Here is a 13,626-nt window from a genome sequence, read left to right as displayed (position 1 = left end):
TTCCATATTTAAATCATTGTAATTTAGTATAAATTATGGTTTCTCTTCCTCATTGTGAGATACCTTTAAAAACGAATAATACAAAACAATCGGTTCCTATCAATTCTTTTATATTTTTTATCATTGGTATCAGAGCAGGTTTTCTCATCATCTACCCCATAGCCATCTCAAATCTCGATCCCAACTAAGTCGCCATGTCCGGAGACGGCAACTCAAAGCCTAGTTTATCATTACAGCTTGTCAATCTATTAAAGAATAGCATCAATCCCCAACCTCAGAACCGAAAGCTATCCGATAATCTCCAAATAAACCACAAACTCAATAGCCAAAACTATGCTTTATGGAATCGGATGATTCGAGTTGCCATAGGCGGAAAATCTAAGGCCCTATTATCTCACTTGACCTCTGATCCTCCAAGCCAAGATAAAGAATCTTATGAGCAATGGGAACAAGAAGATCTAAGGCCGAATGGTATACTAACCACGAGCCACTTCGTGCTTGAGGTGGCCACGAACCACGCTCGTGCACACCGCCCCGGTGGTTCGTTGTTAGTCGTGGTCGTTGTCATTCGTTTTCCCGACGACGGACTCAAACGAGAATGGTGATTGGTGTTCGAACTTTTTGGCCATTGAACGGCTATTTTGGCCATTTTTTTTCAAACACAATTTACTAATATAAATAACACTTCTATTATACCAAAATTTACACCCCATTCTATTCTCTAAAACCACAAAACACATACACATGGATCCCACAATACATATGGAATTTTTAAAAAGTTTTGATTCGGATGACGACGTAGAATTCGTCGAGACATTCTTCAATGTTGTGCAACACGTTCACGCCGAAGAAAGTTCGAATGCAGCGCGTACAAGGGCGGTCGTCAATCGTGATCGCCAAGCCGCACACGACTTATTGGTACGTGATTACTTTGCCGATAATTGTCTTTATAATGACGACTCATTCGAACGTCGTTTCCGTCTGAATAAGGCTATATTTTTACGTATTAGTAATGCTTTAGAATCTCGTTATGATTTTTTCAAACAAAAACCCGACGCTAGAGGAAGAATGGGTTTTAGTAGTATACAAAAATGTGTGGCTGCTCTTAGGTATTTGGGATACGGTATAGCATTTGATGCATCTGACGAATACTTGAAAGTATCCGAGAGGACCGTAGTTGAATGCATAGATTGGTTTTCTGCATGTTTTTATGAGGTTTTTCAAGAAGAATATTTGCATAAACCTACTCAACATGATATTGAGAGATTATATTCGGCTCATGAAGCGAGGCATGGATTTCCTGGTATGCTTGGCAGTCTAGATTGTACGCATGTGGCTTGGGAAAAATGTCCAACTGCATGGCGTGGTCAGTTCACTCGAGGAGATATAGGTGAACCAACTATCATCCTAGAAGTTGTTGCATCTCAAGATTTGTGGATATGGCATGCCTTTTTTGGAGTAGTGGGGTCTAACAACGACCTTAATGTTCTTGGTCAGTCTCCACTTTTCAACGATATTTGGACCAGCAAAGCACCTGATATGACATTCACGGTAAACGGGCACGCGTACAAATACGGTTACTACCTTGGTGATGGGATATACCCAGATTATTCTACATTGATGAAGGCATACTCGGTTCCTCGAAGTGAAAAAGCAAAATTTTTTACAAAAAAACAGGAATCGGCGAGAAAGGATATCGAGAGGGCATTTGGAGTCCTTAAGCAAACATGACATGTAGTGAAATATGCTACACGACTCTGTGATAAAGAAAGGATTAAACGAATGGTCCTAGCATGTATTATAATGCATAATATGATTATTGAAGATGAAGGTCGAGCGATTTGCACGTATGATCTGAACGACGTTGTCGTTCCAATTGAGGAGTTCGTACCCGGAACAAATGCTTTTTTAGAGCGAGTTGTTGAAATTCATAACAGTAAAACGTGTTTCAATCTTCAAGAAGATGTCGCGGAACATTTGTACCAAAATAGCATGAACGACGATTATGATTTTTATATATATGTTTGTTCGTTTTCTTATTAATGTAATGTTTTTTTTTCTAGATTAACTAAGTAATGTATTTTAAAGTTGTTATTTTATTTTTATAATTAATGAAAAAATAGTTTTAAAAAAATGAATGCTTTTTAATTATAAAAAAACGTAATTTTATTGTAATTTTTGAATTAAAAAAAAGTAATTTTATTATATTTTTGAATTAAAAAAAATAAAAATAATGATGTGGAGTGGTGTGTTAGTGGTAGGTATCCCATGTTAGTGGTAGTGGAATGTGGTGTTGATGTGGCACCCACCACATATGTGGTATGTGGTGGGTATAACGGATGGTCTAATTGTGTTTTCATGGCTCATCCAAAATATTGAACCTACTATTGCAGGTAACCTAACAGAGTACCCCACTGCAAAAATGTTATGGGATGCTTTAGCGGTCACGTACAGTAGTGGCAGAGACAAACTTCAAACCTTCAACCTCCATGTCAAGGCTAATGACATCAAGCAAAATGACAACACCCTTGAAGAATTTTGGATTACACTCCAAGGTGTCTGGGGAGAAATCGACAGGATCGATCCTAACCCCATGAAATGTCCAGATGATATCAAGACTTACGCAAGAATCAGGTCAGAGCAAAAACTTTTTCAATTCTTAAATTCCCTCAATCAAAAATACGAATCAATCAAAAGGGAGATCCTTCGATTGGAACCATTGCCTTCGGCGGAGGCGGCTTATGCTACCATCCGTAAGGAAGCCGCTCACCAGAATATTCTTGGAACAACTAACCACACACAGGGCATAGCAGCGGGTATGGTCGCTACTGAAACCAGGGGAATGGGGCTTGTCACGAAGGGGTATCGCCGATCGGAAGGAAAAAAGAATGGATTGATGATCAAAGAAGATAAAACAAACTTGAAGTGTGATCACTGTGGCATGTCAAAAACACACCAAAGAGCAGTGCTTTGGGCTCGTTGGTTATCCCGAGTGGTGGGTCGATGGCCACAAGAAGAGTACCAAAGGTCTCGGACCAGAAAAAGGAAGAGCTCCGACCACTTATAAGAATATCGATCGGAAAACCGCCACCGAATTTGGGGGGGTTGCAGCGACGAGAATCGATGAAGAAGTTGAAGGTTTCTCAATGGAAACAGGTACATGGGTAAGAAAGAGGGTATCTTGAAAACCCCTATAAATCAATTATACTCTAATGGTTCTTTTTCTTATCTTATTCAAAAGAGTTTTGAAAATCACAAAAAGAACCTTGATATTAATGGTTGTGCAATTGTGGCTCAAAATTATAAAATAAAACATGAATCGTCATGGATATTTGATTGTGGAGCCACCGACACCATGACTTACGACTTATCTGATTTTGTTGTGTCAACTAAACCAACAAAATCATACTTTCAAACCGCAAATGGAGAAAAAATGAATGTAAAAAATGGAGGAAAGATTGAAATCTCACCAACACTTAATCTCTCTAATTGTCTCTATGCTCCTGCTCTATCTCATAAACTCCTATCAATCAGTCATGTATCAAAAGAGTTGAATTGTTCGGTCCTTATGCAACCGACTTTTTGCATTTTACAGGATATCAGGACGGGAGCGATAATTGGGCGTGACACTGAAAGGCAAGGATTGTATTATGTGGATGAGGTATCTCAAAATGGTGTGGTAATGTTATCTCATGGAACAAAGGAACGGGAAGCTTGGCTATGGCATAGAAGACTGGGACATCCATCCACTAATTACTTACATATTTTATTTCCGAAATTGTTTTCTTCTACTTGCAAGTCACATTGTGAAACTTGTGTATTAGCTAAAAGTCATCAAAAATCTTTTAAACCGAATAACACGAGAGTTGACCTACCATTCTTATTGATTCACTCGGATGTGTGGGGCCCTGCTCCAATCATTGGGGGACAAAACTTTTGTTTTTTTGTTATATTTGCTGATGACTGCACCCGCATGACTTGGGTTTATTTATTAAAAACTAAATCTGAAGTTATTGACAAATTTAGCATGTTTCACAACATGATTCAAACTCAATTTTAGAAAACCATTCAGATTTTTAGATCTGACAACGGAGGAGAATTTGTCAACTCCGAAATGAAATCGTTTTTCCAAACCAAGGGTATAATTCATCAAACCACATGCCCTCATACTCCAGAACAAAATGGTGTCGCGGAACGAAAGAACCGCATCCTGTTAGAAATAACTCGAGCCCTTCTCATAGAATCACAAACTCCAAAGTTCTTTTGGCCAGAAGCCCTTGTTACTGCCGCATACCTTGTCAACCGGCTTCCCACCCAAATCCTAAAATCTAAAACACCTCTTCAAACCCTCACTGAATACACTAAACTCCCGTCTGTTCTTACCCTTGAACCACGAATATTTGGTTGCACTGTATTTGTCCATATACCTGAAGCCAACAGATCTAAATTTGACCCCTATGCTGAGAGATGTGTCTTTGTTGGGTACGGAATAACTCAAAAGGGGTACAGGTGTTATAATCCAAAAACCCGACACATGTTCACTACAATGAACTATGATTTTGTTGAAACTAAGTATTATTATGCCTCCCAACACAGTGGTCAGGGGGTGACAGAATGTATTGACACACTGAATTGGTTGAGATATTATACATCTAAAGAAGGAAGAAGCCACATTCTACAAAATGAGACTCCTCTTCCCACAAAACCAACTAACGTCAGTGCCACCCAAGCAACTGCTCCTGACCTGATACCTGAGGTAAGTAACACTCACCCTAGTCACCCTGATCTTTCTGAGACTCTTAGCACATCTGGACAAAGTGAGAATGGACATGAACAAGAAAATACATTAGTCGAACAAGCAGAGGAACAAGAACATGTGGAGGAACAAGAGGCCGTTGAGACACCAGCAGAAGGGTATGTGCTGCCACCAAGATCAAATCGGGGAGTTCCGCCAAAAAGGTATTCACCAGAAAAAGAGTCTAGAGGGGATAGATACCCAGTGGCTAACATAGCCAAAGGAAATCTATCCAAAGGAGCCAAGGCCTTTGTTTCGTCTCTGTATTCCAATGAAATACCAACTACCACAGAACAAGCCTTAAAATCAAAACAATTGAGAGATGCAATGGAAGAAGAAATGAAAGCTCTTACAAAAAATAACACCTGCGAAAATGTAACAACGTAAAATTTCCAATTTAATTTTTAATTTTTAAACCACAAAATGTATATCATATCATAATCTCAAATCCAAAACAATAGTGTTTTCAAAACAAATCCCAAGATCTCTCTAATGTGAACTCCATCGGTGTGGGTGTGTACGAGTCAAGTCGTCGCCTTCCCACGGTCCTCGCTAGTACCTGAGACATCAAACACAACAACTGTAAGCATAAATGCTTAGCGAGTTCCCCAAAATACCACATACCACAAATACGCCACTCGAGGCTAAACCAGACCCTCCAATCAAGATGTCTCAGCGGGACCCTCCAGTCCTGCAGCTCGTCGGACCCTCCGGTCCAAGCATAGCTCATTGGGCCCTCTGGCCCGGTCTGAATCATTGGACCCTCTGGTCCGGTCTATATAATCATACAGCATACAAATAACACATAGCATGTAATCTCTAATATAACACATAATCTCAAACATAGCACACAAGACCCTCTGGTCAACTTAGAATACCATTCAAGGTAACGTATAGTGAGAAGACTCACCTCGCGTAACTCGGTAACTCGAAAAACCTCGAACTCGGTGAATAGGACCTAGCCTCCGCCTAACCATATGAAATATACACTCGTCATCAACATAATTTCCCAAGGCTAGACCAAACTCTCTAAACACTCTTAGGAAGGGTAAAAGACCATTTTACCCCCTGCTTGGCTTAAATACACTAGAGTTGACCAAACCCTAACAGTCAACAAAAGTCAACCCTCTCCGGGTTACGCTGCGCGTACCAACATGTACGCTAGGCATACCCGGAGCTTCCACAGAATCGGGGTACGCGACACTCTACGCCGCGCGTACTGGGATTACGCCCAGCGTAACACCCAATTCCCTTATCCCATTTATTCAGACCTTAATCTGTTAAGACTTTCGTCCAAACTCTAGATCTGACTCCTTTTATACCACTTAAACCATAAAGTCGAGACCTTTATGCCTTTGCATGGCTGTAGAGGTCACTTTGTGCTCAAAACACCATTTCTCTTTCCATAATGGGACTATAACTCATGCATGACACTGGATCCACGACCAAGACTGGATTTTTATGAACCCTTAACATCAAACACACTAGAAGAGGCCAGATTCATGCTCATGGAGACTATTTGCACACAAAGTCTCAAACTTTGGACCCAAAAACCCTAAAATGGTCCCAAAAAGCAAAACTTAAGAAGAAAAAGGAAAGCTCTGAGCTTTTTACCTCAAAAGAGATCTCCAACCACTGTAGAGCATGGATATACACTTGTTCTTCCACTTCTAGCACCAACAATGGCTCCTCCTTCCCTTCTTCACCTTGAAAAGTTAGCTACAAGCTCAAAAAATACACACACAGGCTAAGGCACGAATCTCAGCTCTCAAGGGACTCACTCAAGGAATATGGTGGCTAGGGAAAAGGGCCACATGTTCCTTTTATAGTGCACAAGCCAAAAATTAGGGTTTGCATCTGTGCTCACTACGCCCAGCGTACCCCTGAGTACGCCCAGCCTACTCGGTCAAGTCCGCGTCCAAATTAAGCGCGTGAGTACGCGCGACGTACACCCCAGTACGCCCAGTGTACTCACCAATTCAACATACAACTCAAGGGACTAAACTTGCCAACTTTCAAAATAGAAGGGCCATAAAGCTTACCTGGATTTTGGGCTGTTACAATTCTCCCCCACTAGAACCAGACTTCGCCCTCGAAGTCTCATGCTGCGAACAACTCCGGATGCTGCTCCCGCATCTTCGACTCCGGCTCCCAGGTCAGCTCGGACCCCTTCTGATGTTACCACTGGACCTGAACCAGGGGCACTTCCTTGTTCCTTAGAACCTTGATCCTCCGATCCAAAATCGCAATCGGCTTCTCGGCATAATTCAGACTTGCGTCCACCTGGATGTCCTCCAACGGTACCACTTCCGACTCGTCAGCAATACACTTCCTCAGCTGCGATACATGGAAGGTATCATGAATCTGGTCCAACTTCGCAGGTAGCTCTAGGCAATATGCTACCTTGCCCATCCTCGCGATCACCCTAAACGGCCCAATATACCGGAGCCCCAGCTTGCCCCTCTTCCTGAATCGGATCACTCCTTTCCAAGGAGATACCTTCAGGAGTACGAAATCACCGACCTGGAACTCGAGCTCCGATCGTCGCCTATTCGCATAACTCTTCTGACGACTCTGAGCGGTCAACAACATCTGTCTAACCTGCTGGATCTGCTCTGTCGTCTGAAGCACTATCTCCGTACTACCCATCACGCGTTGCCCCACCTCACCCCAGCAAATAGGGGTACGACACCTCCTCCCATACAACAGCTCAAAGGGTGGCATACCGATGCTCGAATGATGGCTGTTGTTGTAGGAAAACTCCGCCAAGGGCAAATATGTGTCCCAGCTCCCGCCGAAATCCAACACACATGCTCGGAGCATGTTCTCGAGCGTCTGAATCGTCCGATCACTTTGCCTGTCAGTCTGTGGGTGGTATGCGGTACTAAAATGCAGCCTCGTACCCAACTCCTCATGAAATTTCTTCCAGAATCTGGAAGTGAAACGCACATCTCTGTCATACCCCAAAACCGATAACGGCGGAATACGCTTCGGGGTGGAGGACGTCATGTATAGTATCATCACAATTGCATAATAGTAAAAACAAGAAACATACAACCATTTCATTTCATAGTGAGTTTACTTACAAGTGTGTTCTGTAAAGTTTCAATAGACACCAAAAGTAATACAAAAATAAGAGATGGATCTTGTATGCTCCATCTTCTCCAAAATGTTGCACCTGTACCTGTCTATCTTTGACCTGAGGATACAAGTTATTTTGAAAACGAGTATCAGCATAAAGCTGGTGAGTTCATAAGAATTTAGTGTGAATTTTGTATAAAATGTATTAGTACATATAGTGTGAAAAACTGCAATTTACATTTATAAGTAGTAGAAAACTCTAGAAAATCCTATATTTTCCAGAAAATACATCGTAAGTGAAAGACTCTGAGTTGCATGTAAGTTTTATCATTGAAAACAGTTTGTTGTAAAAGTGGGGTACTAAATCTCCAGTATGTAGTGTAGGTAAAAGAAAAGTTATGCCTGTTGACATTGATAGTGGTGCGAACTTCCATTAGTAATAGATACTTATTTTACTTCGGGATATTAACTGAGACTTTAGTCTTAGTATTTTAGTGTGGATATAGTGTATTCCTTTTCATGTGACCAATAGTGTGAGTAATAGAGGATCCCATGACCTTCCCGGTCATGCACAATGTAGTGAAGTAGTGCCATCCCTGGGCCTGCTCGGCTTGGACTGAAGTTAACAGTCGGGATCTAATAGTGTATGCTCCGTATAGATCTATACATGTAGCGTCGCCTTCCTTCCGGAAAGCTCTGGTCACAATATGTAGCGTGTAGAGTATCTTGTAGAGAGTTAGTGTGTTATCTTCAGGATTAGTTTTTTTTCTTGTAATATAGTGTAGTCGTCTTTTATGTAGTTCATAGTGTGTTCTCTTATTAGTGTCTCGTTTTGTAATAGTATGAATTATAGTATATACAGTAGTAGCGGTAACAAGTAGTAGTGACCTTAACTATACCTATTATAGTTAACTTAGTGTGTATGGTTCTTGGCAATTAACTAATATAGGCAACGAATGAGATAAAAATGCTCGTATCTAACACTGATATACATGATATATAACTAAAAAATCAACGATAGTCGGACGGATAACAAATACCCTAAGCCCACATCAAACAAGAACAAGAAATAAGGCGAGCTATCGGTCCTAAGCCCTTCAAGTCTTACTTATATAAATATATTAGTGTAGATACATTTTATAAGAAAAGTAATTTAATAAAAATCTTGACTAAAGAAAGCATTTAGAAAATAGTTTATTTTTCCAAAGTAGTTTTGAAAGCGTAAAGTTCTTTTATAAAGCATAGTGATAAATCACATGTGATTTGAACTACGAATAGTAAATCACATGTGATTGATTTCCATAAAAATGTATATTTGACTTGTATCCCCCCCCCCTAAAACATATGGAAACATTAGAAAGGTTCATTAAGGGGTATGAACTCACCTGAAGTCGGGTAAATCGGGTAAAAGTGTCGATTGAGCGTTTGGTGTCAATTAAGGACTTGTACACCGTTTAGGACCCTAGTAACATATGAGATATGTATTTTACAAGGTATTAGTCATTTTATGTTTTTTATTAAAACATTTACATATCCTAACATTGATTCGGGGTCTTATGAATTGGAAGTGGTTCTTAGGGATTGTATAAGACCAAAAGGGGTTACGGGGGAGTCCAAGAGTTTACTCCCTTGGAGTTTACGGCCCAAAGGCCACTCCTTGGGAGTTTACGGCCATAAGCCCCATGGCTTGGCCGTGAACTCTTGTTCACTCTCCAAAATTGATGCCAAAGGTCTTAAATCAATCCCTTCTTTTTTCTAGTGAAGGTCTAGGGCCAATTTGGGGTTTTAAACCCTCATTTGGTGATGTTTGGGGGAGTTTACGGTCCTAGATTGTGCTTGGGCCGTAAACTCTAAATTACCCCTTAAAATGTGATGTTTGATGGCCCTAAACTCGAAATGGCATTTCCTAAAAGTCATATCTCAAGTCTCACATGCATTGGATGAGTTTTTGGGGCATTTTTACATGGAAAAAGGGTGTTTACGGCCTAAGCATGTGCTTGGGCGGTAAACCCTCTTTTATGCTCTAAAATCTCATGTTTTGATGGCCAAACACTTCTAGGTAAAATCCCTAATTAGTATACAAGCCTAAAGGAGGGAAAAGTTTGACTTTTGGCCATATTTTGGGTGTTTACGGCCTAAGGAGCTTCTTAGGCCGTAAACTCCTTGTTTACCCCTCATTCATACGATTTTTCAGCTATAAACACATTGATGCAAGTTTAGAACAAGTTAGGGAGGAAAACCTTACGTTTGGAAGCCGAAAATTGCGGTTTTGGTGTCGAAATCGGGCCTAGAGAGAGAAAGTAGTGAGAGGGTGTGTGTTTGGGTGGTAAAAGGGTGCAAAGTGGTATCCACTTTCTTTATATATGCCTCGGGTATTGCACCCGGTACACAACTACCCGATGCTCAAGTTTAACAGGGTTTAAACTTTTTACCCGGGTTAAGTGGTAGAAAAATAATATAACTTTATTTTTACTAACTAATAATCATATGAACTATAAATAAGTAAATAAATATTTATTTATTTGACGACTCCAAATATTACGGAACTTTTTATATAGCGATGAATTCCATTAGCGAACATGGGATTTTGTAACGGAATAAAATTTGGGTTGTCACAATCTCGGTCTGACACGATCGAGATGGGTACTCCATGCCGCGATACCACCTCCCTCACATATAGCTCTGCCAATCTTTCCGCAGAAGAACTCTCACTAATAGCGAGAAAGTGAGCGCTCTTCGTCAATCGGTCCACTATCACCCAGATCGCGTCGACACCCCTTGCCGTTCTCGGCAATTTGGTGATGAAATCCATGGATATCTGCTCCCACTTCCACTCCGGAATCTCAAGTGGCTACAGCTTACCATGTGGTTTCTGGTGCTCGGCCTTAACCTTATGACAGGTTAGGCATCTCTCAACGAACCACGTCACATCCCTCTTTATACAGGGCCACCAATACTCCCTCTTCAGATCCAGATACATCTTAGTGGCCCCGGGGTGGATCGAAAACTTCGATCTGTGTGCCTCCTCCATCAAGATAGTACGCGTCCCGCCCACAAATGGTACCCAAATCCGACCCTGAAAGGTCATAAGCCCTCGGCTATCGGTAACAAACCCTGACACCTGCCCGATAACTTGCTCTCTCTTATGGTTCTCCGGTCTCACTGCCTCGCCCTGGGCCCCTCTGATGGTATCCAATACCGGAGTCATCACCGTCACCCTCATACAAATATTTCGCATCGGGGCACCCTCTGCCCTACGACTCAGGGCGTTGGCTACCACATTAGCCTTGCCCGGGTGGTACAGGATCTCGCAATCATAATCCTTTACCACATCCAACCATCTCCTCTGCCGCATGTTCAGATTGGTCTGATGCATCAAATACTTCAAGCTCTTGTGGTCAGTGTATATCGTACACCGAACCCCATACAGATAGTGACGCCAGATCTTGAGGGCGAACACCACAGCCCCCAACTCCAGATGGTGGGTGGGATATCTCGTCTCATGAGGCTTCAACTGCCTTGATGCATACGTGATCACATGCCCTCTCTGCATCAACACCGCTCCCAACCCCGATATCGATGCATCACAGTACACCACGAAATCCTCCATCCCTTCCGGTAGTGCGAGCACGGGAGCTTCGCACAATCTCTGGCGAAGGGTCTCAAACGAGGTCTGCTGCTCTGGACCCCATGAGAAAGTAACACCCTTCCGGGTTAACTTGGTAAGTGACACGGCGATCTTAGAGAAATCTCTGATAAATCTCCGATAGTAGCCTGCCAGCCCTAAGAAGCTCCTGATCTCCGTAAGTGACCTCGGCACCTCCTAACTCATCACAGCCTCAATCTTGGCTGGGTCAACCAAGATCCCATTCTGGTTAACGAGATGCCCTAAGAACTGGACCTCCCGTAACCAAAAATCATACTTGGAGAATTTGGCGAAGAGCCTCTCCGATCTCAAAACTCCGAGGAGCTCCCTCAAATGTTCCTCATGCTGCTCTCTAGTCCTCGAATACACCAGGATGTCATCAATGAATACAATTACCGAACGATCCAACATCGGCATACACACCCTGTTCATGAGATCCATGAACGCCGCTGGTGCATTGGTGAGCCCGAATGGCATCACCACGAACTCGTAATGCCCGTAACGAGTCCTAAACGTCGTCTTCTGGATATCCTCATCCCGAACTCTCATCTAGTGATATCCCGACCTCAAGTCTATCTTGGAGAACCAAGACGCCCCCTGCAACTAATCGAATAGATCATCGATCCTCGGTAATAGATAACGGTTCTTGACCGTCAACTTGTTCAACTCCCGGTAATCAATGCACATCCAGTGTGAACCATCCTTTTTCTTGACAAAAAGGATCGGCGCTCCCCAGGGAGAGCTACTGGGATGGATGAACCCTTTCCCCAACAGCTCTTGCAGCTGTGAGGATAACTCCTGCATCTCTGGCGGTGCTAGACGATATGGCGCCTTAGCGATAGGCGCAGCCCCGGGAATCAAATCGATCCAAAATCCACCTGCCTCTCAGGAGGCACCCGGCAACTCCTCGGGGAACACGTCCGGAAACTCACGCACTATCGGCACCTCATCCACTGAACTTGGCCTCCCAGCGGCCTCTCGTACATCTGTCACATAGGCTACGAACCCCTTGCAGCCCTGCTACAAACTCCGCCTCGCTCTGGCAGCCGAACATAATACCGAACCACCACGAGTCCCCTCGCCATAAACTGTCAGCGCTCCCCCACTAGGATCTCGGATCATCACCAATTGACGCTCGCAATCTATGACAGCCCCGAAATGGCTCAACCAATCCATGCCTACTATAACACAAACATCCCTCATAGCAATCAAAATCAAATCAATCGGAAACTCCACCCCGAAGATCTCCAACACACATCCACGTATCACCTCGGTAGCACATACCTCACACTCATCTGCTATGGAAACCCGCAGAGGTCGACTCAACGCCTCTCTTGGAAGACTAATGTGTCAACTAAAAGTCACAGATATGAAAGACCGACTCGCACCCGAGTCGAACAACACTAATGCAGGTACAGAACTCACAAGAAAAGTACCTACGCATAACATATAGCAATTACAATAGCATAAACTCAACATAAAATAGATAAAGATTACATACCCGCCACGACGTCAGGCGCTGCGCGGACTTCCTCCGCAGTCAACTGGAAGGCTCTCCCCCTAGCCTTCGGTGCTTCAGCCTTCACTGGCCGGGTCTCAGTAGCTCGAACCGCAGGTGCAGATCCCTGCACTGACCTCTGAAGCTGGGGGCACTCGGCCTTCCGATGGCCGGCCTGGTTGCAATGAAAGCAAATCGAGAACCCCTTAGGAAAATCCCTCGCGAAATGTCCTTCCTTCCCACACTTGTAGCATACCCCAGTCTTGCACGACCCATCATGGCTCTTGCTGCACTTCCCACAAGTGCGGCCCCTCGAACTACCCGTCCTCGAATCAGCGGGCTCTACCCGCTTGGCGGCTGGCTGCGACTGCGTCGGTCGCCGATCACCCCTCTGAGACTCGGTCTCCTCCCTTGCCTGTGTCTCAAGCTCAATCTCCCTCTTCCGGGCATTTTCCTGGAGCTCGGCAAATGTCTGGTAAGTCGAGTTCGCCACGAACTCACAGATGTCCCTCCTCAGTATACTCAGATAACGGCTCATGCGAGCCTGCTCAGTGGACACCAGTTTCGGGCAAAACAACGCCCACTCATGAAACATCCTCGTAATCA

General features: G+C 43.3%; 1 protein-coding gene across 1 annotated transcript; it reads left to right on the top strand.

Moving 5' to 3' along the window:
* The first annotated feature begins 744 nt into the window (after window positions 1–744).
* On the top strand, window positions 745–1,731 carry LOC111908529 (uncharacterized). The gene has a single exon (XM_023904347.2). The coding sequence runs from the start codon at window positions 745–747 to the stop codon at window positions 1,729–1,731; it is 987 nt and encodes a 328-aa protein (XP_023760115.2).
* The last annotated feature ends 11,895 nt before the right edge of the window (window positions 1,732–13,626 follow it).

This window comes from Lactuca sativa, chromosome 6 (genome assembly GCF_002870075.4).
Source record: "Lactuca sativa cultivar Salinas chromosome 6, Lsat_Salinas_v11, whole genome shotgun sequence".
In the NCBI taxonomy this organism is placed as follows: Eukaryota; Viridiplantae; Streptophyta; class Magnoliopsida; order Asterales; family Asteraceae; genus Lactuca; species Lactuca sativa.
Note: the sequence above shows the minus strand (reverse complement) of the source record. Positions and strands in the feature narration are given on the sequence as shown.

Coding starts and splice junctions, on each gene's coding strand:
- LOC111908529 (XM_023904347.2), top strand. CDS start 745: ATGGATCCCACAATACATATGGAATTTTTAAAAAGTTTTGATTCGGAT.